At 36.1% G+C, this 25,186-nt stretch overlaps 1 protein-coding gene across 1 annotated transcript; it reads right to left on the minus strand.

Moving 5' to 3' along the window:
- On the minus strand, positions 1 to 24,656 carry LOC104466805 (voltage-dependent calcium channel subunit alpha-2/delta-3-like). Its single transcript, XM_010080351.1, has 6 exons — positions 24,641 to 24,656; positions 22,996 to 23,051; positions 19,017 to 19,128; positions 2,580 to 2,692; positions 1,655 to 1,737; positions 1 to 408 (listed from the first exon to the last, which is right to left on the minus strand). Exons 4-6 carry the CDS (start codon positions 2,650 to 2,652, stop codon positions 319 to 321), a joined length of 246 nt encoding a protein of 81 aa, XP_010078653.1. The 5' UTR covers positions 2,653 to 2,692; positions 19,017 to 19,128; positions 22,996 to 23,051; positions 24,641 to 24,656; the 3' UTR covers positions 1 to 318.
- Positions 24,657 to 25,186: the final 530 nt, after the last annotated feature.

The following is a 25,186-nucleotide window of genomic DNA, read 5'->3' on the forward strand; positions in this document are numbered from 1 at the left end:
TGTGATTTTAATATACTTTATTGAAAAAGTACACAGTTTTAAATTGTTTTCAATGGGACAAAGCAATGGTCATGTCTATCTACCAAGTCCTTTTATTTGATGAATCATGACTACCATATGCCACATTCACATCTGCATGACTTGCAAAGTAAAAAGATAAATCTTTTTTCAACATATCTTTAAGAATTTATATCACCAACAGTTTAAAATCATGAAATGCTGATGCTCTGACTATATTTCATGTCCTTTATGTTGCACCATTTCCCAGATCACAGTTTATCCATGTATTAGCATGCCAATTGAACACATCAGTCAATGTCACCTTGAGAAAATCGTCAATATCAGAGGAAGAAGAAGAGGAGGTTTAGCACTAAGGCCTGAGACACCACCACATTCTCTCGCATTTTCCTAAAGGGAAAAAAACCCAAACAAAACAAAACAAAAGAAAAAAAACCAAAACAAAGGAAAATAAATACAAGTCATTCCACTCAATTTTGATACATGATTACATGATTATTTACCAAAATACACAGGCAGAAGAGGATTGGTGCAAACAACAAAACCCATGAATTAAATACACTCAGGAATTAACACAGGTACACATTTTAATTTGAACAAGATTAGACTGTAGACTGAAAGTGAGCATGATCAACAAGCATCACACAATCCCCTTCATGCCATATTTTAGGTCTCATTCTACATTACATTACACCATTGAAGGCATGTTACTCCAGAGTAAAACAGACATCTACGGACATACGGTGTGCAAGCCACTGTAATCATGCCCTGGTCTCTATCAGATTGCCTTGGCACTATACAGAACATAGAGTGGCAATTACGTGCAGTGATCTCTCCCGAGCAACGCTATGTGTAAACATAATGACCATAGCATGACAGTTGAGATACTGAAGTTGGTTACTGAGAAAAACATTAAAAAACATCAACGGCACAAAGTCCCCAACCATCTCTAATGAGGAATCTTGTGGTCAGTGCTTGAGTCAGAGTCAGTTCTCAGATATTCCTGGCTGCCAGTCTGTGCTCACATCCTACCACATTCTCTTGTACAATACAAAACAGTCTACAGAAGCAGGAAGTCCAGACATTGTCTACAGGAGCACTAAAGAGACTTGCAGCACTTACAATCACAGAATGTTAGAGATTGGAAGGGACCTCAAAAGATCATCTAGTCCAATCTCCCTGCTGGAGCAGGAACACCTAGATCAGATCACACAGGAACGCATCCAGGCGGGCTTTGAATGTCTCCAGAGAAGGAGACTCCACACCCTCTCTGGGCAGCCTGTTCCAGTGCTCTGTCACCCTCACCGTGAAGAAGTTTTTTCTCATATTCAAATGGAACCTCCTATGTTCCAGCTTGAACCCATTGCCCCTTGTCCTATCAATGGATGTCACAGAGAAGAGCACGGCTCCATTCTCTACTACCATGTTCTGAGTGTTCAGAATGTTTCCTGATGTTCCATCTTAGAAGGCAATTTTCCTGTTTGTGTTTGGGATTTTTGGTTGTTTGGTTTTTTTGGTTTGTTAGTTTTTGGGGTTTTTTGTTTGTGGTTTTTTTTTGTTGTTTGTTTGTTTTGTTTTTTAAGATATAAAACATCTACCAGAGTCTAAAAGAAAGAAAAAGTAGGTAGAAACTTACTTCAGGGTGAAATCCATGACAAGATTCTGGGCGTCTTCTTATCTTCTGAGATTTTAAACGTTCACATTTAAGGGATTCATTATGTACAAGGTAGTTAAGGAGTGATCTTCTTAGCATTGCATTTTAATGTCCCAAGTTTATGTGAGTGCTTTGAAATGAATATAGTGAAAATCTTTCAGCTCCTTCCTCGCCATCAGAAACCCAAGATGATGTGTGTGGTCAACACCAGAAAAAGGAGGTCATTCTAGTGCTTTCTCCTCAGTGAAAGTTTAGACAGCATCCTTTGCCCTAACACTGCTAACCTGTCTTTCTGTAAGAGGTCTGCAATAAAAGGACTGGCTGCTACTGAGAAATTCCAATTTATGTGAGAAAACAAATCCTGAACTATAAAACAGCACAGAATAGAAAGTGGAGCAACTAAAAATCAAATTACATATTTACTAACTAAAAATCAAGTGATAAATTTGCTTTGCTACATTTTTATATTTTTGGAAAGCAGGATTCTGAAACATTTTCAATACTCCAGTCCATCCCTAAAATAAAAAGATATCTATCTTGTAAAGAGTTTTATAAGTTCCAGTATCATGAGCTCCATTGTCATATGGAAGTTCCATACTTAGGGCATAACTTAAAAGATGTTCAGCTATCTACAGATAACCATGACCTTACGATACTTAAAGATGCATGTAAGAGTGTGTGCTTAATTTGTATTCGCTGTTCAAAAAAAAAAAAAAAACAAAAAACTAATTCTCCTTGAAAATAAGTAAGAATGCATTCTCAGCTGGCTTAATTTCAACCAGTCACAGCACTTTATAATGGGTAATGATGCATTCTTAAGTCATGTACTGCAAGTTTTACATAGTAATAATTTTTTCAGTTTTTGTATCTTGAATCTCTTTCTGCAACACTGCAAATAAAAGGATATACCTTATTTCTATAGGTGCCATGGTAATTGGTGGGACAGAATCACAGAAGCATTCATTATCTACTACCACCATGAAGAGATTGCTGCTTGGGATTTGCTGGATAACAAAAGACCTGCAAATTAAAAAGAAAACAAATAATGGTGACATCATCTGTATTTCTGAGCAATAGGTTTTGTTACATTTTTTTGAACTTGTCAATGACGTCTGCATTATAGTCACAAATGTGATTGACTTTATATATCATACTATATCTCCACACCTTGTAGAAGCCTTGGACAGTGCTCCCCTCAGTTCATAGAACATGGTTGTCCATTTCGAGATGTACATGATGCTGAAAGGTACACAGGCGAGGCAGAACAGACAGACTTATACTGCTGATATGTTAATGTGGAGACTGGGACACAAATGAATTAACAAGGAGTTTATCAGATTTTTCTTCTTCAGATTTCAGTACTGAATGTCTGCTTTACTATACATAGCTACATATTTATGATCTGGAATTTTTAAATACACATGAAGCCGATCTGCAAAAATAACAAAGGTTCTGCAGCCACATAGCGATAACTCATGGTCACAAACTTTAGCCTCCACAATCACATTAGGGCCTTTATTCACTCTCGGTCTTGCTTGAAGCAACATGAACTACTGAGAAAGATCTCAGCTTTCATCTGCCCTCTTGAGAGTAATTTTATTACTGAGCCAACAAAACAGAGATTAAGCCTCAAAATCTTCCTAAGCGAGGAGATTTATTTCAGAATAATGATGACTATATGGTACAAATATGGTGATAACTCAGCACCACATTCAAATTAAGACAAAGTAGGTAACTCAAAAGGAGAGAGAGAAATAAAGACGTTGCTCGTAAGAAGGAAAGCACCCAGGGGAGAGCAGGGAAGGATGCTGTGGGCACTGTTCAATGATCCACAAAGCTACAATGAGCTGAACTCCAAAGTACATACCAGAGAGAAAAGGGGGAGGAGGCAGAGCCAAATATGCACTGTTTAGCCTTTTCTTTGAAATTCAGGATACAATACAAAGAAAGGCTTTAAGGCTCAGACCCATTTCTCAATTAATTTTTAAAACAATCTGTCAGAATTTATATATCTTATCAACAGAATATCTGCCATATCACATATCATTGAATTCTGGCAATTCTAGAAATTAGGTGTTTTTCAGTGTGGTATGCTGGTAAATGTACGAACGTTGAGTGAGGGTTTGAGAACCAAGAAGATGTGGAGAGAAACACATTTTTCCTCAGACATCTTTATTTAAAATACATATTGTCTTACTAAAATAACTCCTTGCTTTTTCCAAAGATCACAGAAGATGAAATAGCGGAGGGGGCAGGGAACAGTCAAACCTAGCTTCAGAAAAAAAAAAAATTTGGAAAACTTACTATGAAAATGTTGCCAACGGAAAGATTAAACACTTTTCAGTATTTTTTAAACTTACTGAACCTCCATTAAAATTACACTTGGAGTGATCTGCAATATGTTAGCTTTATGTTTATACATGAACTATACATTTATGGCATAATGTAAAAGGTTGAACTTTATAAATGTACCTACCAAACAGCTGGAGCTTGTAGCAAGACTGACATCATTGTAATGGAGCATCTGTGGCTTTGTGGATTTGTGTGTGTGGGAGAAATGAGGCCAATGAAAGGAAAGGAGGGAAAATCTTTAACAGAAAATAACACCAACATTGTACTGCATGAAGCTCTCAAAATCATTACAAATAAATCAAACCCTAAAGGATAGAAAAAATATATTAATTTTATTCCCAGAAGTGGGCACAATTTGGATTTTGTGCCGTCTGAAACTTACACTTAGTGATTCTTCAATAAACCAGCTCAGAAAAAGACCTGGAGGGCATAAAGTGTTCCAACAATTAACTGGATGCTAAATGATTAATTTATTTATTTTTTGATAAGGAGTTATCGCTCTTCTGTTGTACCTATGTTGTGTCTGACACCAAGTCCTTTTGTGATAGCCCCTTTCTGTGGCCCCCAGGTGAGTACTGAAGCCTGTGAGAAGGCATGTACTGTACAGCCAGGCTTAAAGGTGCCATTTCATGAGAGGTGGGCACATCTCCTATTTTGTTGCTGCATTCACCCACTTCTCTGGGGTGGCATAAGGGCTGTACAGTAAAGGCTATTGCTTCCCCAAAGATGAGAGGAGGGAAAAAAGAGAAAAAAAAAAATTGTAAGCTTTTCCTATCACTTCACCTAGCTGGAATGAAAAAATAAAGCTCTTTACCCCAGCAGAAAGCTTCCACTACAGAACTATGATACCAGCTAAATTACTATATGGCTTCTCTGACAAAACAGTAAAAAAACTAAAAAAGTTTTTAGGAATTAAGTGATACAGAAATTTTTTCTAGACCTGGTAATTAGGGGAATGCAGTATAGGTATGGATTGATGGAAATGACGAATTAAAGGAACTGCAAAGAGCAATATACCAGGTTAAGTCAAAAAAACCCTTTCTATTTTAGGAATTATATGACAGATCATGACTAATTACACTGGTTCAGTTTACCAAACAGTGAATATTCTTACAAATCTACAATCTATTTATCTATTACAGATGTTTGTGAAGTGTCTAACCTTATGGTGACGGCCACAAAACATGTGACTGTCATCTAAAGAGCCATTAAAAAAATGAAACTTTCATCTCACTGCAGAATTTTTTTCCATAGTGCTTAATAACATCTAAACTAATATCTTGCAAAGTGGATCAACTAGCTTCTCACCCATCATAAAAGAGGTGAATTAAAAAGAAAATGTTATTTTCCACATGCAGCAAATTAATGTTTTTCCTTTCACAATTCTCAAACATAATCTTGAAATAAAGTTGTAAAGCCAAGTGCCAAGTGCAGTCACTGACTGGTGAGGTCACAGGCAAAGAATTAACATATCAACACATGAAGTCAGAGGAATGAAGGCAGAGATTGAGTTGAACAAATAATTAAGGGGGAAAAAACCCCTATGTCCAGCTTAGCTTTCTTCTCTCTCAATAGAATGTGCACAGGCAAATTATACTTCAGGTACTGTAATTTAAGATCATTTCACAGTCATAAGGTATTCTTACCCTCCCTAGATCAATGGCAAAGAAGTTTCTGCCAGTCATAACCATTGCATTTGCTCTGTGACTATTCAGATAATTCACATGGCACTGCTTCCATGCCCAAACTGGATAAAGCACACAATCGTCCCAGCAGCAGGTCTTCTGTTTGAGTTCATCATTCAGTTCCCATGGTGACATGCACATGCATTTCTGAAATTCATTTTGAGTGAATGTTCATGCCAGTAAGTCTTAGGAACTGAACATTCACAGAAAACAAAAAGTGCATAAACACAGTCAGAACAAAGTCTTTCAAATACTGAAATATTCCACCAAAATGTTTCATTGCATACGCCAAGATTCAGTCGTAAGGGAGAAAAAGCTCCAGCAAAACAGCTTCCATGATGGCAGTGGGAAATAAAGTTGCTGACAACATAATGAAAATGGTCTTGTCTTTTAAGTGAGCTCCATTGTAAGTCTCTAAAGTTTATATTACAATAAGCATTTCTGAACACCTGCTGGTTTAGGCTGTCATTTGTGTTACTGGTAATATGGGAGCCAACTCTCGGGGACAGAGTAAGGGTTTTATTGAACTTTATTGCTGGTTTAACAATCAAAAGCAAGTATACATTTAGTAGCCTATGTTTAATATTTATGGAGAATGTTTCATGTTTAAAGGGTAAAGTTCTTTTTGTATTAAGTAATGCAAATCTTTTGATTTGAACCTTTTTCCTTTGCACCAGTATCATCAACATGATTTGATATTGATGGCACAGAAAAAGCCTTTCATATGTCTCCATATATAAAAAGGAATAAACTGTTGGGGTTCCTGTTATATTGAAGCCACACCGAGTCAATAAGAACCTTATTAATAATTTCTCCTCCATCTTTCATCCACTGAGGAACTAGTTTGGTTTATTTGATGTGCAGGTTCAGAGGCTTAAAAGAGACCTGAACACAAACTGCTTCTTCACTGTGCAGGGAAGGTGAGGAAGGAAGAAATTTAATACTTGAAAGGGGTAGAGAGAGAAGGAGGAAGAAAATCTAGTCATGACAAACTGTTTTGTCAAGGAAGAAATAATAAGAACAGAGAGCAAATCTGCAGGAAAGCCTGTATTTTGAGTCAGAGCATTACACAACACCTTTTTCATATTGCGTAGGCTTTATCTGTTTCCTTCTAACCTATTTCTGTATCAGCCCATATAAAAACATCTGCACAAATATTACACATTGATTTGAAAAAAAAAAAACAGCTTCATATTTTACTTGGAAATAGTAAATATTTGCTAAAAAATGCAAGTATTTATTAATTTGTTCATTGAAAATTAATTTTTCATTATGGAATGAAAGAGGAAAAGACTTGGGATTCAAGTAATATAAAAATATCTGCACAAATATTACACAAATTGATTTGAAAAAAAAAAAAACCAGCTTCATATTTTACTTGGAAATAGTAAATATTTGCTAAAAAATGCAAGTATTTATTAATTTGTTCATTGAAAATTAATTTTTCATTATGGAATGAAAGAGGAAAAGACTTGGGATTCAAGTACTGCTGCATTAGTAATTATATTTGGTAAAGTCATGCTTATGAAAGCGTGATAAGAAAGCACACTTTTAATATGTGTCTGGTGGCCTTCCCACAGAGAACGAGTACTTTCTAATTTCTTAAGACAGCCTAGAATTTGTAAAGCATAAGAGGACTGTAATTACAAATCTTGGAGGGCAGTCACACCCACATTACCATTCTTAATTCTTGAAAGAAAGTTACATGCCTTTGTACATGTAACTCAGGTTCCTACATTAGAAGGGGAATCATCTCCAACTCTGAACAGATGTGCAGAGATAATTCAGAGCAGGAGCTTGGCTTCCATGATTCGAATCATCTTCTGTAGGTGGGTCTTTCCCTCTCTTTAATGGTTGAATAGTGATCCTGCAGAGAAATGCATCCTGAATGGGGTGAAACGTGATGCTTAAAGCTAAGTACAGACTACAACACCTGTTCTGAAAGAGCTGGCATATTACTTTCAAATCTATTTTTTTCCCAGTTTGAATCTCTTCCTTTTGCTTGTATATTAAACATTTTTAATACAGTTATAATATATAACATATTGTGATCATAATAATGTCTTCCACAGACCAGGTTTAAAAAAAAACCCCACCAACCTAATTTCAAAAATGTCACTTCTTTTTCTTATTATAAGAATTACTTCCTCCTGTAAGCAGGAATACTTAGAAGATATACTCAGGGCAGTAGAGGAGTAGGGACTGAGCTGACACTACCTTTGCTGCATGCCCTCCTTCCATACCATGTGCTGCTTTCTCTTCCTTTCATCTCCCAGCCTCTGAACCTTTGGGGTGGCAAGGTATCAGTAAGGCAACTGGGATAGGGACAAACATCCCTGGAAAGGAGGGAGATGTTCCAAGATGTGAGAAAAGGGCAGGGATGATAGGTCAAACAATGTCGGTGCCCTGTGGGAAACGGACAGAGGGAAGAAGGTTATTAGCAGCTGCAGAAGGTGGCTTTGTTGTGGGGTCTCTGCAGTCTGATCCCTTCGGGATTTCAGAGCATCTCCCATGTTGGTGAAAATAGGCACCACAGTAGCAAGGCAGAGCTAGACTCCTTTTTCCTCCTGGCTGCTGTAGTCATGATGCTGCTGTATCTCGTCACTTATTTCCTTGCTTAATGCAGGTCATTGCTTCACTGCAACTACCTGAATCATAAGGTGCAAAATCTCCATGTGGTAGGCTTAACATCTCATCTCTGAAATGCTGCTGGCTTCAGCTTTCCTTTCCTAAAATAGCGGGATCCACAACAGGTAAAGCTAAGGTAATTCAATTTCAAACATGCAAGAGATGTGCCTTGTCCAGCGAAGTAAACTTAGCGTTTAAGTTGCCCACTCTCTACTATTTGACTACAACATCTGCCACTAAAGGAAATCAATATTACTGTTAAACAGCTTAGACTCTCTATTTCCATGAAGGAGATGTAATCTATTTCCCTGTCCACTGATGTTAAGTTTTGGACAGGATATAAACTGAACACAGACCTGAGGTTTCCCTGCCAACAGGCAGCCACTTACATAGCCCAAGACACACCCAATCTTAGGGAAACGTGTTGAAAGCAGCACATTTTGTATGGGACTGTGGGTGGGCCAGGCAGCTGTAGAGGGGACACCGTCATATTAGACTGTTCAGACTGAGGATCCCAAATATCATCATTTACTGTTCACTTGCACTGAACTATTTTCCTTTTCCTGGCTTACAGCCGTGCTGCCATTAGCTGGTGGCCAGTGATGTTGCTACACAACTTCTTTCAAGAATCAAGAATGGCAATAAACCTCCTACTAGCATTCAGAAGTCTCTGATTTTCAGATCCATTTTCCCCTTCTTTCTTCAGACAGTTGCAAAGGTTGAAAAGTGAGGCAACAAAATGAATGACAAGCAGCACAAAACTCTGAAGATACTTACAGGATAAGACTACACTTGGGGAACAAAAAAAAGTAGAGAAAATATCTTCCCATTATCCTGCAGAATGGAAGATATTTCTTTGTAATTTGAGGATGATTTGAGCACAGCACCAACATAAAAAGCAATTCAGCTTGTTTAAAAAACAATGCTGTGTGTTTCTAGTTAAAACTTAATTCTTGTTTTCTCACAGAAATACTGCATTATTGTGCTTTGTTTTAAAACATGCTTGCTCATAAGTAAGAATTATTGATCTATATGGTGTGCTTTACAAACAATATACTTTTTTAATTTTACAAAAAATATGCTGCTATTATATCTGTACTCATGACAACAGATGCTATGCAGTAGAGTATGTGGTCACAATAAGCAATGGCTTAGGCAGCATTTTAACCCTATAAACATTTAAATGGCTGTTCAGATTCATCTTTAGTTTCATGTTCAGGAGCTTTAACAGCCTGATTCAAAGGCGGGGGGGAAAAAAAGTGTATTTTTCATTTATTTCTGTAATGATCATAGGAACACTTCAATACTATTGTTTAATGTTATAGTGATGACTGTGGGAATTACATTCAAATTATAACTAGAATAACTCTTTTTTTTTGTTAGCATATGTCTCTCCTGCATGTACATAATCACATCAATCATTTGTAAGAGGCAATAGAAAAGATCTTTTTGCTACCAGTAGTTTTGCCCATGCAGATGCATCCTACAAAGCATGGAAGAATTTCACTGTGAGTAGTTTCAACTGAAATAGACTGAGGGCAATATTTTCAAATTGGTAACCTAAACACATCCACAAAGGTGTGAAAAAGTAGTCTACATTTCCATGGTACTCAACTCAGATAGCCCTCATCAGCCACTCCAATGCTTGAGCATCTCTGTAAACTCAGACATTTCCCCCCAGGCCTTTCAGCACATTTTTTTGAGTGCAAACCGGCATTAATGAAATTTGAGTATTTTGGATTAAGATTAGCTGTTACTTTAGGATTACACTTCATATTTGTCAAATTTGATCTTTCCTATTTTTTAGAGAAAGAAAAAACATACCAGCACCAGGGTACAGTAAGTGGAAAATATTGTGCACTCTGCACTCAAATATGTGTTACTCACATAACTGTTGGTTGCAAATGTTCAACCCTAATGGTCTGGAACAAACTTTAAGCATTCAAGTGGAGTGCAGATATCCGCTCTGCTGTTTCCCAACTCCTATCATGTGCTTTCCAGGCTTCTGGCTACATTTCCAACCCACATTTCTCTCACTTATCACATTTTTTAAATGAATGAATGAAATGTTTATATCACAGTCAAATTGGGCTACTTACGGGGTTTTTTTGAATAAATGATGATAGAGAATGAAATATCTTGAACGCAATTTATAAAAATAACATAGATGCCAATAACAACATTTCTGAGAGCTGGAGCAGTTAAAGTATATGAAAAAAAAAAGCAGCTAGCGGTTCTCTGGTATAAAAAGAGAGAGATAAACTCTCAGCCTCAGGCCTGCAACCTGACCCCATGCTAGCAAAACATTGCTACCACATATAGCCTGACTGACTTCAGCACAATTTGGTGTCAGTATAAACAAACCTACTCAAAGCAATGCTTAGAATCAAGGATTTAAATGAGCAATATCATCCTCACCGTTCCTGTGGCTGCTGAAGGCTTGCAGCCCTGGAGAGCTGTGCCACGGCTGGCAGCCGCTTCGCTTCAGACAGAAAACCCCAGAAGGGCCATTCCTCTTTCATTATCAAGCAGGGCATGCTGTCTTAAATAACTGATGCTCAGATAAGAGTACGCTACCAACTGCATACTAGAAATGTTGCAAACATCCAAAAGCTTTGAGTATACAGAATTTAGGATGAAAAATCTACTTTGTAGAATGAGGAATTTGACAATGCTCCTAAGCGTCCTCATCCAGCCACCCACCCTTCTGAGGATGTAAGATAACAGAGAGTTTCTGACCACTAGGTTTAAAATGGACTGCAAAATTTTTGCACAGAAACCAAGCTCAAAAATCTCACAAATGTTAAATATGAGCCAAGGTTCATACTGCTGAACAAACCTGAGCTGAGTGTGGCGCAAGTGGGTCTCCCTAAGCAGAGTGGGTACCTAATTCTATCACAAACTGCTCACAATGAACAACAGAGGAGAAACAGTAACAGGCACAAAGCAAATCATATCAGAGATCTCGTAAAGCTTGGATGTTACTTTTCAACAGTGGCACCTGGATAGCAGGACAATGATAGGGAGGTCAGAGAAGTTATCCAGGCTGGAAAATGCAGTTCTACTGTGGCATGTTAGCCAACGCGTTTTTAGCAGAGTTTTTTTAGTCTTACTTTAAAAATTGTGGTTTGTATTGAGAGACATGTCTGATAATGTTTTTAAAATATTAGATTACGTCTAAGCTAGATTCTACATACAAATTAAATATTTAAAAGTTATTAACTTATTAAAGCTGATTTAGGAAGGTTCACAGATAGAACATGATATTGCAAAAGTAACTTCTGAATTGCATGAATTGGTAATGACTCTCTTCCACAGATTTAGGTCTAGTCTAATCTACCAAGCTCATATGGGTCTAGCAAAGAGCTATGCAACACAAACTGAAGTATAAAAAGCAGGGGTGATCAGGAGATTCGCATCAAAAATGTAATAAATCCTAGAACTGACATGCCCATTGGATGTGCCCTGAGCATGCTCTGCAAGTATGTTGATAATTTATTTCTGTAAATATAAACTCTAGTAACGATTGAGATAACCACATGTGAAAGAAGTACACCACATGTCATCTTCTCCATCGCTAGTTAAAATTCTGTACTATTTTAGGTAATATATAAATGTTCCCTGCATGGCACTCAAATCTTAAGATTCATGTTGTTTTTCTAGGTTAGAGGCTATTAAATATCTATTAAGCTCTCAAATCCTTTACAGAGAGAAGTACTAAATGTACTGATGCCTAAGTCATGTTTGCATTGTTTTTCACCAGACTATAACATAATATAAATATATTATGAACAGAAATGAATTTCCCAGTGATAGCATTTTTTCAAAAGTGTCTGGCTTTAAAAATTCACTGCAATGTTTTACAATTTTAATAAGTTTTCCTATTCCAAGCCATCTTTGATATATATGTGTATTGCTACTCAGCTCAATATATTATGGCATTCATACAGCTTTTTAAATCTCCTGTCATTACAAAGCATCCTCATTGTGTCAGCTACTATCTATCATTTTGTTAATATTTATAACTGATTGTTTAAATTGTAAAATTATGTTAACTTCTAAGTAGTGGTAATATTTACATTTTATAGCACTACTGAGCTTAACTATGAATAGTGAATGGGTGGAGATCACCACCTTGCCACGCAGAAGTTTTATTCATAAACTTCTCAAGCAATTCAGCTCCAGGCTGATTTGGAAAACATAAGAAGGGAAGTGGGGAATTAAGAGAGAGAGCACACCTCATCCTACTTGTCAGAAAAAAACCTACAGTAAAACTAATGACAATGTTAATAGACCAAATTGCCAGGAAGCTGACCCATGTATCTGCAAGATTTCACAGTACTTACAGATGGACCACATGGTCAGTGCTACAAAGTCTCTTCATGAAAACGTTGCACACATCTGCAGGAAAAGACCACTGTACATTTCCTCATCTTTTTCTTCCTATATTGAATGAGAGTCCCCCTCTCATTCAATACATATTCCTTGCCATTAAAAATGCCCTTTGAAAAAGATTACTGTGGTCAGACTTTTTTTACCTTAAATATACTACTTCTCCTTTGATCCACAGTGATGTTTTTTTCATGGCAATTTTTTAGCTTTTTCATGATGATTACTGTGCCAAGGAAATTTAGAGAGACGATCTGAATACAGATGTGCATGGCTTTGTCAACTAAATAAACAAACTCCAAAGGTTTGATTTTTTTGGGAACAGTATGACAATAGAAACTGAGAATAATGATGAATTAATATTTTCAATATAAGGTGGCATTCTGTATATAAGCAGCTACAATACTTCTGAATTCAACAACCACAGTAAAAAAGTTCTGAAACAAAAAAGTAATATTGAAAAAATATTTTTCTATTTGAAAGCAAAAAAACCCAAGCAAGCAAACAAACAAACAAGAAAACCACCTCGAAAACTGTCCAAAGTATTGTTAAACTAACGACTGCCAGGCACAGACCTGTCTGGTAGCTTCTATATGTCTTGCCCTATTACTTCATATAATTGTTTTCTTAAATGAAAATAGTAATTTACAGTGTTTTCCTGAACTGATCATTCAAAATATACATTATCAAAGGGTATAGTTAAATTACCCATACAGTGACGTTAAATTGCACCTGCCTGACAAACATAATCACCGTTGCCTTTGGAGTAAAGAGGAAGTTACTCAGCACACAATTCTAGATGTGCGGGTAACACACACAATAGAGGATTTAAAATATAAAGAACTTTAATAAATAATTCTAACAGTTTAATGGCATAATTTGATACTTTTTACAAGGAAAGAACAGGAAAAAAAAATCTTTTGGGACCTTCTAGAATTTTGGGGTTTTGGCTACTATAAGTTTCTACCAGTACTGCTGTCACTGCAAGCATAAAAGACTTTTTAACACCGATAAATATTCTGCAAGTCTGGAAGATCTGATTTTCAAAACAGAGGTGCAAGATGACTTTGTAGACTAAGATTTTGATTCTTGAGACTTCAACAACTTACTACCGAGGTATGCAAAATACTGAGTTTCCCTTGAAGACAATGCTTGACTTCCTTGCACATCCGAGCAAGCTCTCAGAGATTAATATCTGTGGGAGATTGCCAAAATCAGCAGTGAGCAGTTTGACTATGGAACACCTGTGACTCAACATTGACATAGGTCAAACCGTTTATGTTCATGGCATGGCTGCTGAAAAAGCAGCATGTAAAAACACACAGTCTAGAAAAGTATGGTGAAATATGGACAACATTTGGTTTCCTTCAGGGACCTAGAAGACGGATACAGTAAAATGAATACAACCCAAAATGTCTTCTAGAAGACTGACTATAATTTACTGCCCAGACTACTCCAGGAAATTTGCAGAGATATTCTGAAGTACGTAGATAGAGGTCCAAATGAGAAGAAATTGGTCCTTGATACTTTTCTCGGTTTATGTGGCAAGCTGATTTGCTTAGAAGTAAACTAACGACATCTGAACAGGCGAATTATTATTTATGTCATGGGAAGTTGAACTGCATATTATTTACACATTTTAAACACGATCAAGTACAGCAGTTTGGCAAGATGCTAGAGAGAAAGAAATGCAGAAATATTTTAGCAAATGATGGTATTTCTCAAGATTAAGTGGTTTTTAAAAACCATTACCATTTTAATGTCTGCAGATTGCACTATTCCTGACACTAATATACTCATGCCCTGCACAATCTGAATCTAATTTGTATTATTTATCTGTTAGTGCCAAATATGCACATTCGGTGGACATGTCTGAAATTTGCCATTATTTATCCACATGAAGGGTTCAGTGTCATCCTGAGCTATAATTCCACTGCCATTTACCTCTTTTTATTGACAATGAACAGCACTCAATGCCCAGCCTATAACAAAGCAAGACAAGGCATTTGGTTTATTGATGATTTTCCCTGTTAAATAATTGTCTGCTTACTAACACTCCAAAAAGCCAAATATATAATACATGGGACATTGTTAATAAATTAAGTAGGTCCTATCAATTTAACAGGTAATTTACATGTGAGATACAACAAAGTAAAGGGAACACTTACATTCATCTTGCATAACTAAAATACAGATATAAGTTTTTCTCAGGGTTAGGATGATTGTAGCAATATACTTCCTTGCTTCCCTAGTGAAAATGCTGAAATTAATGGTATTCTCCTAAATGAAGCTAAATGAAAACATTTGAATTTTAATGCAAAACTAAGATTTGCAATTAGAGAAAACTTTGTTCTACAAACTGATGCGTGGATACACTAAAAAGATCAGGTAACCTTCTCTAGTCAAGTATCATAACAGCTATCATTCTTTCTAATTTATAACAACTTTGTCTGTCTAAGGATGCTTTCCTTAGACATTTTTAGTGCTTTTCAAGTATCAGCAATTAAACTTTGTAATGCTGAGATCACCACAAAGCAAAAAATGGTAATGTAACCAGTGAGAATTGCTGAAGAACTTTGGTTGACATGCTTACTTGTATTAAAAATTGGCTAACACCTTAGAGCAATACCTCATAAAAGTGCAAGCAACATCGAGATGCTTATTTAGCCCAAGACTTCAAATTTAATGTCACATCAAAAACATCTCCAAACTGCACACCACCTTTAAAACCCATACCAAGTGTGTTTGTCATTAGTGCAATTCTGACTCAACAGAAAGAATAAGGAACATTGATAAAGAAAAAGCATTTCTCTTTAGCAATTTAACTATTTCCAACACTGAAGCTGCCATAGAACATTGAACAGTCATTCATCTGCGTTTTCAGAAGTAATGCTTTTTGTTTAGTTTTTTGCTATACAAGGGAATAGTTTACTGGAAAATATGAAAGCATTTCAGATTTTTTAAAAATCCCAGTTTTTCTCTCTTGTTGACAGTGCTTAGAATATGTGGGTTGACTTGTTTTTGATTGCTGTTTAAATAGCAGATTAATTTAATAATCACTGGGATATTGAATAACAACAAATTATGGGGTGGGACAGCCAAACCCTGACCCTAATGACATTCTTATGTTAATTCGTATTTTCTTTTAGGCTCCTGCTTTCTTAATAAAACCTATATTTTTGAAAATTGCTTTTAAACATCACAAATTATCCCAAAGTAACATTTATTTTTTGCTAGTAAGAGATATGTTTACATATAGACAGAGTATATTATACATCTATATACATTTAGTGCCTGACTCAAAGTCCGCTTAACTGTATAGGTGCCCTTCCATTGGTTGACTAAGTTTTCAGAGGTGGCTGAAAAGGTGAGCCAACTATTTACAAAGTAATTAGCATGTGGTCCTTTCTCCTGTGTGATTTATTTGTGAGGATACTTTGATGTAAATCCAAGCACTCATGATTAAAAACTATGGAAACATTTTTAAGAACAAGTCTTAGTTTTCATAACTACAGTTGGTAACTGTTCCCCTTGGCAACTGTGAAGCGCAGAACATTTCTATAAGATCAGTAACAGCACACCCAGTATGGAACAAGACTGAGCCTCTGGCTCTCACTATGTGACCTTGTTGACTATGACTGTGACTTTGTTAGCAATAACACAGTATTTGTGGTCCAAAATGTCTTATCTAAGTAACATTTTATAGTGTCACTTAACAGCATTCATAATTTTTACTTCTACTAAGAGACTTCTTTTAGTCCCCTTTTTCAGACAAGGGCTCTACAGTAGTGCCTGACACTGTAGGAACAGAAGACAGTGACTTGAGTGACTTGTGACACAAACTTTCTTGCAGCAACTTTCTTGAGTATTTGCACAATTTTTATTTGCAAACCTGTTCACAATACACTGACTTTTCCAGTGCCTTTCGAATAGGTTTGCAATATTAGAGTGGGTGTATATTCAGCTAAATAACTAAAAATATCTTTTTCTATTTGTAACCAAGATTTGCAAGTATATATCACAGATTATAACACAATCCACAGAAAATAATCCCACTGACTCAAAGTGACCGACTTGATGATCCTTAAGGTCTTTCCCAACCTTAATGATTCTATGATTCTATGATCTGAATCAACAGCCCAGTATGCAACAGATGCTGTGCAGATTAACCACTGAACAGTGTCAGTTCAAGACTCACTGCATACAAGGCTGAACTCCAATTTTGACTGATTGAGCCCATCATTCTTAAATTACAAGTATTAAGCAATACACTTGCTTGTAAAAATATTTATTGGTACTGAGGCCACGAAACAGAAAACTGGGTCAGAAGATGTAGGTCTACAAAGGACTTTGGGTCAAATTCCTTAGCTGTTCTGCGGGAAAGTGTCCTGGGTTATAACAAAAATATTTGGAATCCAACACAGTCTGCAATCTTAGATGCAATTTGTAGATTGTTAATGACAGTGGGTAAACGGTATAATGAAGAACTTTCCCATGAGAATCTAATAGTTCTTCTGGATTATTTCTTTAGGTTTTGCCATTGCTTGTGGAGAAAAATAATGGGTGCCTTGAGATCAGTTTGTAACTTACAGGGTTTTCTTTTATTTTTTTGTTCCACTGCGGAACACAAAATGTTTTTCTATGAAAAAGATCTTAGCGCATTATTTTTGAAATACTATAATTTTCACTAAACTCAGTTTCCAACACAGTGCTGTCCAAGTATTGCAGAATTGTGTTATTTTTGAAAGTTATTTCCTTTGACCTGAAGTTACCTAAGACAACAGACTGAAATCTGCATTCCTTTGAGAAAAACTGGTCCTGTTAAATTAATCTTTTTTTCATGGAATCGTGTCTGTTTGCAATACTTAAACATAAGAGATGTATGATAACTTGTTGCACAAATTCTCAGTAATCTTCTGCTGAATTATCACAAAATAAGGCTGCTTGAACTCTACAATACTGGCACGAAGCACTCATAGCAGTGTAACATACATTGTATTTGATATGTCAAGTGGAAAAGTCAAGGCTTGATGTTTTTTGAGTTTGTACTTTTCAGGCAGTGGGACCTATTGTTACATTTAAAGGGTTCCCTAGGAGCAATTTACAAAGCAATTTCATACTTTTATCCCAAAAAGCCATATAAGAACAATTATTCATACCAGACATTAATAATTTCCTTATAACCAAAAGTTGGTCAGCAACAAATTAAAAATGAGTATCAGCACTTAAAATATGGCTCCAGTGTACTTACTCCTATTTCCTGCTTTAAAATAATGAAGATATCAAGCAGAAAATTAAGGAGCAAGTCAGAAGCACACTTATTGACTTCAAAGAGAAGAAGTTTTCACCTTTATTTGCTAATTGCATATTGATTTAGTCTGGAAAGGGAGAGTTGTAACAATTTTTGTTTGACTTACAAATTCTTCTTTATATTTATATTGATAGACAAATTATTCCTATAAATATTAATCCCCTTTGCGACGATTACCTCTCAGCATAATTGCTGATAATAATAAATTGGAAATCCAATTAAGAGACTTATTGCAGTACAGAAATTTGCATAAACAATGCCTATGCAATTCTTCAACTACAATGTACCATAACTACAGTAAAAACATCACTGCACATAGGCACTAAATGCAGAGAAAAGACATTTTCAGTCTGAAGGAGCAAAGCTAGACTGAAGTCTTTATCTTTTAACCCTGTGAGGGACAATTTTACAGTAGCAATGGTAGAACTGACAAGGTTGCAGCACTGACATGTGAGATTTGTTACAATTAATTCAGGTTCCCAGCATAGAGGAGGATTGATTTAATCCTCTCCCACTCTTTCAGCCTAACAGTTCTAAGGAGGAAACACTGTTTGGCATTCAGGTAGAACAACCAGATCTCACTGTACCACAAGGAAACTTCTAACCTATGCAGTAGGGTTTCACTCCTGGATAGGAGAGCTAACAGCACTAACCTTTTTGTATCTTAATCTTTACAGAATTTGCCCTTAGAATGCTGCCTGTGTCCAGGAAAAGTCTCAAAACATTCACTATTATTTGAAATTAGCATAAGCCTCTACTGGTTTCAGATTTTTTTTGCTAGAAAATAATAGGCACTGTTTTAATTTAAGAGTATCAAACTTTTTAATGACCCCTGTAATAAGAGAAATGACACCCTGACAGAGGTCATTATGTAGGATAAAACATAACAGACTTGTACGTTCTTCAACGGAACCTTGAATAATTCAGTTTTACTGCTTTGTCACAAACAGTTGTACAAAAAAAAATTGAAAGGGCTTACTTGAAACAGTCATCGCAAGCAATATTCCCCGTGGTCTCCTTTATAGTGCGTTCGGAAACAAAAGCTGGATATTCAGTATCACAGGGCTCTAGGCTTTGTTTCAACCTCTGCGCTATAGGCACAGGAAAAAAAATATCTTGATGTTAACGTGGGAAGAACAGCACACAAAATTCTGAACAACACGAGATGCTGTGTTACAGAGCTCAGAGAACAGAAATGTTACTCAGCTTCTGCCACCCTGTGAGATTTCCTAGGCAGTGCATAACACTATTTTTTCAATTAAAAAAAAAATTATCCATGGAAAGTAATTTTGTAAAACATAACTGTTAAATTAGCTGTTCATGGTTTAGCCACTGCCAACCTACTTTACATTTATACACAAGCTTTCATTCTTTCCCTGTAGATTCAAGATGGACTTACCGTCATTCTTATTTCAGTGATCCTGTGCATCACTGTTACGTATAGGGGTTTACATTTACTTGATATCTAAACTGTGGTACATTTTACTGAAGCCAAACCACTTCGTTGGATTACAGTTTGCTAATCTTTGCAGTTTCATCAGTTAGAATAACTCTGTGGGTGGGGGGCATAAGTCTTAACTTTGCCCAGAGCCAATGCTCGTTATCTGCTTCCCAAGATAGTAGTAACTAAGACTACATAACACTTTTAACCTCAAGCCCTTGCAGTGCAAGGGAAAAGAAAGTGTCACTATGCACATTTTAAAGATTGGGAAATCGAAGTACCAGGAAGCAGTGACACCGGTTCAAGGTCAAACCACAGGACAGCAGCGGAGCTGGGAACTGAGGGCAGTTCTTCCGACTCTCACACTGATGTATCTGTTGGACAATGTCTCTCCCTCATTCCCTTTCTTTTTCCTCCCCATCCCTTCATTCTTCCTTAACACAGAGAAGGACTTGCACATCAGCACAAATGTTAAGCCTATCTCAAACTAATTGCTATGTGAGAAAACAAGACGAGGTATGACAGAAATAGATTACACTGAACAGGCTCTTGGGCTCGACAGATCTTCCATGCAAGATAATCTGTTTCAGAGCCAGTGGTGTATCTACTGCGCGGTGCCAGGGGAATGACCAAAATTGCATTTGCAATCACACACTAGGACACGCATTTCTTAACTGTTCATAATTTTTGTATAGGATTAAAAAAAATTCTCTCAAATGCACAGATCTCAAGAGAGGTACTAAAGTTGGTCAGAAAAGTTTTGTTATTTCTGATGTTTTCATTATGGTCATGAACTATTTAACAATTTAGTTGTTTTTTTTTTTTTTTAATTGTCTGACTAGCTCTACTGCACTTTCTCCTTTTCTCTTTTGTTCTACTTATCTGTTGCCAAGAATGACTGAAATTTATCACCTATATTTTGGGTCTACCCTTACTTGTATCAACATATGGCTTGTGTAATAAAGAGACTGTCAAAGATCCGTGGGTCTCAGATTTCCAGCACTTCGTTAGAGTCCAGAAGATGATGGGGTTGCTCAAGATTTAGGGCATCGATTTCTTCTCTCTCATTTACAAATGTGATGGAGACTACAAGATCTTGCGGAGAAGTATTTTTCTTACTAGGGTTTCATAAATTGGCAGGTGTGTGGGGACCCTCTAGGATCTTCATAATATGTGATACTCTATTAATGGCAGAATTGGAGCAGGAAGCAATTTCTCCATTAGAGGAACTGATATTTTTTCTGTGCTTTGTTAAGCAGTGTTAAGTTAAAAAAGATGTGCAAGTTCATCAGTTCTAATTTCATGAAGTGCAGTCATACTTAGTGGTAATGTATCATCTACAGAAGAACATACCTAAGCAAGTGCTTTTCTCTCCTGCTGACTTCTCTCTTGTGAAATCTCTCTTGCTTTTGCTTTTGTTTTAGTAACATGTGTTGGTTTCCAAACAACTATCACTTGCTACTATCTAAATTTGAACTGGGCAAGCAGTACCATAAAAATGATGACATTCCAATGAGCATGATGAGGGGTTTTTTTCAATATTCTTACTCATCAAAGAAATTGAGCAAGTGAACTGTGTAGTTAAAACTCCACTTTCAACTAAAACATGAATGTAAATCTCTCAATCACCCTTGTCTGTCAAAGTGCTGTAATGATAGTTTTGTCTTTAAGAAAAGTAAGGTTGCAAATTAAGAATGCCTGTCTTCTGTAGTTAGTATAAGAAACAGACAAAATAGACATTCATTGTCATGAGATGAAGAGGGATGCTTTCTTTAAAGAATATTTTCCCTAACGTACAATGCAAGTGCCATTGGATGTTTCATGTCAAGATATACTAAGGCATATTTGTACAGTAAACTTGAAAAAATATCCAAAAAAGTTACCCTGTCCCTGCACTGGCTTCTTTGCACTCTTCTGCAAACAACAAGGACTAAGATTAGCATACCTGCTATTCCTCTTCAGATATAAGGGATAATTTTGCATTTTCTGGGTCTATCACAGCAAACCCTAGTGCCCTTCACAGCCATCGGTGTAAGAGACATTTTTCATCATGGTTAGTGAAATCACTGGAAAGTTAGCTTTGGTTTTCAGAAAAGCTGTCTAGGCACTGCTGATTATGAAGCAGCCCCAAAAGCAAACAGTGCCTGGCTGGTTCTCATGAAGCTCTATTTGTGTAGGTGCATCCAACCTACACCAGGTTCACTGTTCGTGTAACAGAAGAATTGGCTTCAGTGTGGCAATGCAGTGTACCGTTTACATCAGTACGGGAAAGCCTGTACTAAGTTCATGTACCTAAATTTCCAGAAGGCTCTTATCAAATTTTTACCTCCAGCAGGCACCCATCCCAGCCTCCCCTTCTCCCTGTGCAGCACTTACAGTCTGTGAGGTGGTAGCCTGACATGTGCTTTGCCATTTACTGCCATAATTCCTGCTTGCTCCAGGGTTGATCTTTCTGCTAGAAGAGCTCCAGCATCTTATTACTACAGTGGATACTGGAATATTCCAGGGCATCAGTATGTTCCATTTTCCTGATACCTTAACTTCAGGCAGGATATTATTTTGGCATAAAGACAGCCTAGTATCCAGGCAATGCAAATATAAACTGGAGCCTAAAGCAGCAATTTCATCCCCTGCTTTGCTAAGGAATATGCAAATCTGCAAATATGAAGCTGAAGAATGTAGTTTAAATCATTTTACCAGTAAATGGCATGCAGCATAATTTACCTATGAAACAGCCAATTGAGGAGCACAGCTCTTGTAAATTAGCCCTTTACTTTTGAGCGACACTTCTGAAACACCATTAAAAGTCTGCTACAATACAAGAGAGAGTTGACATTGAAGACTTCCAATTCTTATAGGAACTGGTAAAATTTCATTATTATTTCAAATGAAGCCTCTACATTTTTAAAAATTATTTTGAGTAAATTTAATTTTAATTCATCCAGATTTTATGACTTTAAAATGTCTATTTTGAATGGCATGATGAAATATAATACAGTTTTAACCAGTCTTGTTTAAAAATAAAAGCATAAAATTTACTATCTTAAACCTTGAAAATTATTTCCATATGAAATTATACTGAGATGACCATGTTCCTGTTGACTTTTGTTGAAATGGCATTTTCCAGCACAATAGCCCCCCACATAATACAGCAGTTCTAGAAAAAGTGTACTATGAGCAGAAAAGACTAGTGCAACTGATCTATTCACAAAGACTGTTTTGGAATGAAGGGAAACATTAAAAAAAAAAACATATTTAAACATTATCTAGTAATTTAAGTTTTCCATTATACCAGTTTAATGTATTCCTAGAGTACACACAAGCACTCTGTGGTTATTCATAGATCTTAATTATCTTGTGCTTTGGGAAACATTAACAAAGAAGAGGATGCTGACATGGGAGACAAACTACCATTATCAGATGTCTATTACTTAATCTAAAACATTTTACACACATCTGAATTTCAAAAATCCAATTTAATCTAGCCATTTCTGGCCAGGAAAAAAATTACACTTACCTTTCACTGTTAGATCAGAGTGCCACCAACTGCATAGATTAAATTCCACAAGGAACCTAAAGAAATCATTAGAGTTTTCATATTATCCCACTGAATGTTTTCAAAACACTAAACTGGCAGTAGTTAGATACCATTAATCCCATTCTAAATAAAAGCTAACATAGAACTGAAATTCATGTTACTAGTATAACTCTGGGATTGTCAGCTACTGCTGTTCTCACATTTTCACTAGGCTGTATTTTACCACCGAGAATTTATTCTGAAATTAACCTCAACAATAAAAAATAGATTTGCCTATTATTAATTTAAATTATTGATCTTATTTGAGGTGTCCATTAAAATTCTCAATGCATGGCAGTATATGGTACTTTTTCTGTTAGAACATTATTGAGCATTATTTCTTCATTTTACAGGGTATTTTGACTCTTTAGCAAAATGCCATACGATTAGAACTGTCCTGGCTGCAGTACAAGGAGTATACACAAAATACTTTCTTACATTAATTCTGAAACTAAAATAATAAAACTAATTTATTTCTAGAAGCAGAAAAGATTGATTAACCAGTGTCTAATCAAGTCTAACCAGATGTGTGGAGAATGCATTTTCCCACTAAAATAAGATGCAATTTTCTTTGAAGAATGGACTGAAATGTGTCAGTCAATCAGTTATCGTAAGTGTGAAGAATGTGAAACCAAAGTCCAGTTTATCATATGGACATGAAACTACAATACTTATAAACACTGAAATTTTCTGGAAATTTTTGAAGCTGTTATAGCTAGCATCAAAGTCTCCTTTTAACATTATTTCTTTCCCTGATATTTACTTTGAAAGCTGCATTGAAGATCAACCTCTGCCCTCTGGCAATAGCCATTCAATTAATTCTCCGTAACTCTTATTCCAAACTTTGATGAAAGCTCATATAAGTTACAATTAAAACAAAATGACTGCAAGAAAAAAATCAGTTCTATTTCAATAAAGATAAAATTCACTTAAATCTACAACTCAGTGATAAGTACAATAATAAAACCTATAGGTTACTAATACAAGATACATTTTAAGGCTTCCTCTCTCCATATATTTCCCTGTGATTTCTTAGCCAATCTCTCTTAAAGGCACTGCTCATTACGTATTAACTTGAAATGTCAAAAGAATTAGGCCAGGTAGAAACACTCAGCACCACCCAGAGTACACTTTATCTGGCATACACTGTAAAAGGTCCAGTTTACAGAAATTAGTGAAGTGGCAAAAAATGCAGGGAATCACTGCAACAGTTTGCTGGATTGACAACAGCCCACCCAAGCAGCATTACAAACAGCCAGGCTTTTATGGAAAACTTAACAGTAACCACAAGAATAAATTCGGTTTGCATACTGCGATCTGCTAGACTTACTAAGCAAAGATATCAGTGAAGCCCATGAATAACGTAAAAAGTGCAGCTGTGCCTTCACATAGGCAAAATTTTATCAGGTTTTAACAAAGCAAAAAAGAAAGCAAAAAATTAACACAATTAGTATATTTAAAATTGTATAGTAGAAGCAGCACAATGTATGTAAAAGGCAAAAAGTACAAATATTAATTATTCAAAAGCACAAATATTCATTAATTCATACAAATATTCATTAAGGTCTTGAGAAAATTTACTTACAAGACAAGCTCAGTCATAATCCATTTTACTGCAGCAAAGAAGGCATTATAAGGCTGAAGAGAAGCAACTCATTTAATAAAAAAGGCAAAACATGCAGTATTTATATCTTAACTGAATTCTTCATGTAAAGACAACATTATGGATATTCAATTGCATGGGTAGCATGAGAAAAAGAATATTTTTTTCTTATGAAAAAGCAAATATTATTATATTGAATAATAAAACATAGTGTAACAAAATTTCCATTTAATGTGGTTGGTCATATACACGGATTATCAGTCGGAAAAGGAAAGTTTTGCAAATGATTCTTAAATATTTAACCTCTAGGGGTTCCTATTTCCCAGGCTATTGATGGAGCAACGTCTCTGGTAGATAATATGAGCTTTTCTCGGGCTGCAATCCACAGACTTGCCTCTCTATGATTTAAATTGCTATTCATTTCCTCAGTCTAATTAGGCTAGGAAAAGGTTCTGAAGTTTGAATTTACCTAAATGAAGTTATCTGTATCACATTGAAGGCCCAGTCATAAGTATTTTAAGTAGTTTT

Source organism: Pterocles gutturalis, unplaced genomic scaffold (genome assembly GCF_000699245.1).
Source record: "Pterocles gutturalis isolate BGI_N339 unplaced genomic scaffold, ASM69924v1 scaffold11984, whole genome shotgun sequence".
NCBI lineage: Eukaryota > Metazoa > Chordata > Aves > Pterocliformes > Pteroclidae > Pterocles > Pterocles gutturalis.